Source organism: Carlito syrichta, unplaced genomic scaffold (assembly GCF_000164805.1).
Source record: "Carlito syrichta isolate Samal-C Ts95f unplaced genomic scaffold, Tarsius_syrichta-2.0.1 Scaffold310362, whole genome shotgun sequence".
NCBI lineage: Eukaryota > Metazoa > Chordata > Mammalia > Primates > Tarsiidae > Carlito > Carlito syrichta.
In genome coordinates, this window is record NW_007254458.1 from 206,001 (window position 1) to 211,244 (window position 5,244).

Below are 5,244 nucleotides of genomic sequence, written 5' to 3' on the forward strand. Positions count from 1 at the left end.
CCGGAGCCCAGTAGGTCGAGGCTGTGGTGGCCGGGAGCGGCCACTGCACTCCAGTCTGGGTGACAGAGTGAGACTCCAACTCAAAAAAAAAAAAAAGAATGGTACACTTGTATATGACACTTACCTTGAATGGAGCTTGCAGGACTGGATTGCTCTCGTGGGGGGTGGTCAGTCAGTGAGTGGTAAGTGAATGTGAAGGCCTAGGGCATAACTGTACACTATTATTGATTTCATAAACATTATCTACACTAAACTTATTTTTAAAATTTTTTTTCTTCAATAATAAGTCAACCTTAGCTTACTGTATCTTTTTCAGTTTATAAACTTTTACATTTTTTTTTTTAATTGGAGTCTCAGTCTGTCGCCCAGTGGCACACTCACAGTCACCGCAGTCCCGACCAGCTGGGCTCAGGCAATCCTTCCGCCTCAGCCTTCCAAGTAGCTGGAACTACAGGCACATGCCACCACACTCGGCTAATTTTTGAATTACTGTAGTGATGAGGTCTCGCCAAGTTGCCCAGACTTGTCTTGAACCTGTGCGCTCAGGCAATCCTCTCACCTCAGTCTCCCAAAGTGCTGGGATTATAGATGTGAGCCACCGCGCCCAGCCTAACTTCTAAATTTTTAAAACTTTTTTACTTTTTGGTATTAACATCTAGCTTAAAAATACATCGTACAGCTGTACAAAAATATTTTTTTCTTTACATATTTAGAAATAAACAAGCCTTAAACTTCTTTATATTATTTTTTTTTTTTTTTTAGTTTTGACTTTTTAAACATTCTTATTAAAAACTGAGACACAAACATACACATTAGCCTAGGCCTACACAGGGTCAGGATTATCACTATCTCTCACCCCCACATCTTATCTCACAGGAAGGTCTTCAGGGGCAATAACACACATGAAGCTGTCCTCTCCCACCTATGACAACAATGCCTTCCTGTGGAATATATCCTGAAGGAGCTGCCTGAGCTGTATATGGAGTACATTCTAAAGTAATGATAAAAAAGGTAGTATAGCAAACGGTCAGGCATGGTGGCTAATGCCTGTAATCCCAGCACTTTGGGAGGCTGAGGCAAAAGAATTGCTTGAACCCAGGAGTTCAACAGCAGCACGGGCAACACAATGAGACCCTGTCTATACAAAAATTGTTTAAAAAGAAAAAATATAATATTGTAAACACAGAAACCGGTAACAGTCATTTATTATCAAGTATTATGTAGTATACATAATTATATGTGCGAAACAAAGAACCGAGTATCACATGTTCTCCTCATAATTGGACCTTGAACAACTATCATAATACTATAAGAAAGGGATTGGCAATACTGGGAAACTGCCAGGGGAGGGCAGGGGCAGGACTAGCAGTAGTGGAAAACTGCCAGGGGAGGAGAGGCACACTTCATCAACAAGGGCACCTGCATAATGAACATTTGTATACCTAACCCTGAATTGTACCCCACGTCTTTAACATTAAAAATTTAAAAAACGTAATTATACGTGCTATACTTTTATATAACTGGCAGTTCAGTAGGTTTGTTTATATCAGCATCACTGCAAACATGTGATACACTGCACTACAAAATTATAACAGCTATAATGTCACTAGGTAATAGAAATTTTTCACCTCCATTACCACTTATGGGATCACCAATATTGACCAAAATGTTGTTATAGAGTACATGATTGTATTACCTTTGTAAACTTTAACTGAACCTGGAATGAGATTCATAGTAAAACTATCTGTGGTAAAGTATGTATGAGAGTTTAGCGAGAAAGAACAGGCCCTCAAGTCAAGATAACCCAAGTGTCCAAAGTCCAGGTTATTGAACGCTCTACAGTGGTTTCAGACACAAGACCAGCTGACCACAAAATAAGAATATTCCTGTCCTTTGCCATTGTTTCTGAGAGATGCCTCCTTTGTGGACTTCACTGGAAGGCACATTTGGGTTTGTAGAGGATTCTAGAATCCTTAGGTTCTTTGGCTTAATACCATGTTATGGCGCCTCTGACACATGTACGACCTTACCTACAACTGTCTCAGCAGACTAACTACCAGAATATGCAGTGTCTAATGTTTGAGAGCAAGTACCACAGAGATTAATAAAGCCCTCTACTTCCATTAAAAGAAGTTTCTATTGCTCTAAAGTCAAAGGGCAAATAAGATGGCAGGTGGCATTCGTGAGAGGAGGAATTCATTTGGGGAGAGGGCAGAAAAGCATGACCATGTTCTACAACTCCAGCTTAATTTCCATGCCACTGTTAGTAAGTGGGGATGAGAAATGGTGGGGGAGGCAGGATAGGAAAAATTCCTCCTGGAACCTCAGACTACAGGGCAGTCATACTTCTCATGAGTAGAATCCTAAAGAAAAAGAGTCAAAGAAAGCACATCTCCACCCTGAAGAATGGGCAAGGGCATGTAACTGTAAAAGCTGACCTGGACTTGAACCCAGATACTGTCTGACTATCATGGCATGACGGATGTCATGAGGCAAAAAAAATGTCAGATGCTTCTAGACTAAAGAGTTTTATATTCCCTTAAGTCATCTAGGTCCCCAAAGGATCACAGTTTTTTAAATTTAGAGGAAGGATTCTGGTAGACATAAACCTCAAGCAACAGTATTTTACCAATTAACCAAAAAATCCAATAGAAAATTGCATTTTGTTTTTCTTCATGGTACTAATATAAATAGTTTTATATCAAAATAACCAGAAAAATTAAGAAATGCAATATTCACTTGAATTGTTAAATTAAACTCAAGACTTAAAACACGTGTCAAACTCGCGTTAGGTCAGAGAGTTTCCAGAGATTCAAGCTCAGTGAACTCTAATCTGAGGATACTTCCTCAGAAATCCTAGAGGAGGACATATCCAAACACTAAAACAAAGACTTATTATTATTGACAAAACATCTCATAATAGAAACATGCAAACAAAATAACAATATTTCCCGCCAAGGACAACTCTTAAACACAAGTGAATCGTTTTTCTTGTTTCAACTATTCAACCTAACCCAGAATTCCAGAACTTACCAACACATTGCGTTCTCCCATTACCCACAAATCCATAGTTGCAAATACAGATCTTCTTCCCTTCTCTTTGCTGGCATGTGGCATGTTCGTGGCACGTGGCACACACATCTAAACCTGAATCACCAACTGTATATGTCAGAAAAAGAAAAATGCAAGATAAAATATATTTAGTTAGGGGACATTCATGATGGAGGATAACCAAAATTTGAATACCAACATAAAACAGAGCAAATCTAAGTTCATCCTTAAAAACCTTCTATGGTTATTTATTGCCCACAGAATCAAGTGCAAATTCCTCTTTGTGGCAATCAACGCTCTTAACGGTCTGATTCCAGGCTAAAACCTCCATCTTTATTGTTCTCAAACCCCAACCACACAGGGTACTTTCTAGGCAGAAAAGGCCAACTACTCTTTATAACAGACTATCTACTGTCACACTTGCACTCCGTTATCGTGATGCTCTCTTCACCTAACATGCCTATGCCTTCCTCTCTACCCAGCAGCTATTCATATTTCAAGACCCAGCTTCAATGTCACTTTCACTCGGAGGTCTTCCTCCTTCCTTTATTCTTAAGAAAAATTAAATGCATCTTCTTCTGTGCTCCTCTAACACGTCCCATATCAATCACATTCATTTGTCATTACATTTGATTCCAGCCATGTCTTCCCAGCTTGGTATAATGAATGAGACGCTCAAGGACAGGGATGATGTCATTTGCCCATATGTTGTTATGGCATAGTACAGACACTCAGTATATTTGTGTTGATTGCCTGGATAAAGAAATCTGAAACTCTACTTGGTATAACTCAAAAAGCAAACGGAGGGGAGAGGAGTACATCTGCCTATTTCTCTACCCATTTTTGAGAAAAAGTGAATGTGTTTAAGATGACAGTGAGATAAGAGCCAAGTCCCAGCAGGATGACCAGATCCCAATTATCTAGATAAACAGCAGAACTGTTTGAGGCTAAAACTCTGAAAACATCCAAATCTACCAGATGGTGATATATGGCCCAAGATCAAACAAGAGTTTTACCGGAGGCTATGTAGTATATTGTGTTTCACTCTCGGTGGCTCTGTAATTTCAGGAGTGGCCTAGTAAAGAGAACCTCTCCAGCATTGAATTTCATTAGTCTTGGCCCCATTATTACCCAGGTAATACAGCCTAGCCCTTGGGCTGCTCCAGGCATAAAACCAACAGAGACTGAGAGATTTCTAAACACTCTTAACCATGCTTTTGTTTTTTTGTGTTTTTTTAATAAATAAAAGATAACACAAAAAACGAGAAAAAACACTAATCATCACTAAGACCAAATTAACCACGGAATATTTACAAAATGTATTATATCTCAGACCATAAAAAGTGCAACAGAGTTCAAAAAAGTAAAAATTTTAAAGGTTGCATTATCTGATCACCATGGATAATGTAATAAAACTACAAAACAAAACAAAAGACTAGGATCCCCAAAGAAACCTACTAGCAAACTACACAAGTCTCCTAAATAATTATTGGGACAAAGAGGATATCAAAATTGAAATGTCTAACACTAGGTATAAAAACTTATATACTGCAAAAAATTTGAGTTTTATGTGGTTCTAAACTTTAAAAGACAGGAAAAAAACTAGACAGCTGGTGGCTGACACAAGATACAGTTATATAACCTCGAGAAAATGAACCAGAAAGGGTACAGATTAGAAGGACAAGTTGCAAACTTTCAAAGATGCAAACATGTGTTCACATGTCCAATCACATAATTTAGTTCATGCATCTGGCATATATTGTCGGGTATGCATCTTCTACAAGTGATTGTGGTTTTGTGTACCTTACTGTACAGTATTTTACTTACTTTACAGTATGTTACTGTACCCTCCTTCAGTAACTCTTCTTGCCTGTTCACTTGATGCCAGCCCCAGATGCCAGCTTTTGTTGCCGTGTACTGCATCACTGTACTTTACAAGGTACTGTGCTGTAAGATTACTGTACTGTTTTATTTTTTGTTTTTTATTTATGTATTATTTGTGTGAAAAGTATTATAAACCTATTATAATACAATACTATATTGCCAGCTATGTTAGTTGAGTATCTAGGCTAACTGATAGACTTAACAAACATATTGGACTTATGAACATGCTCTTGGAACAAAACTCGTTCGTATGTAGGGGACTTACTGTAGGCTAAGCTGAAGTGAAGATAAACTGAGGTAAGAACACCT

The 5,244-nt window shown here is 38.4% G+C and overlaps 1 protein-coding gene across 1 annotated transcript in view; it reads right to left on the reverse strand.

Moving 5' to 3' along the window:
• The window catches only part of SUSD1 (sushi domain containing 1), a 113,107-nt gene extending 108,133 nt beyond the window's left edge, over positions 1-4,974 (reverse strand). The window contains exons 1-2 of the mRNA XM_008068331.2: positions 4,899-4,974; positions 3,034-3,159 (exon numbers count right to left, since the gene is read on the reverse strand). Coding sequence (XP_008066522.2) covers positions 3,034-3,159; positions 4,899-4,974 — 202 coding nt within the window. The remainder of the gene's footprint in view (positions 1-3,033; positions 3,160-4,898) is intronic.
• Between the last annotated feature and the right edge of the window lie 270 nt (positions 4,975-5,244).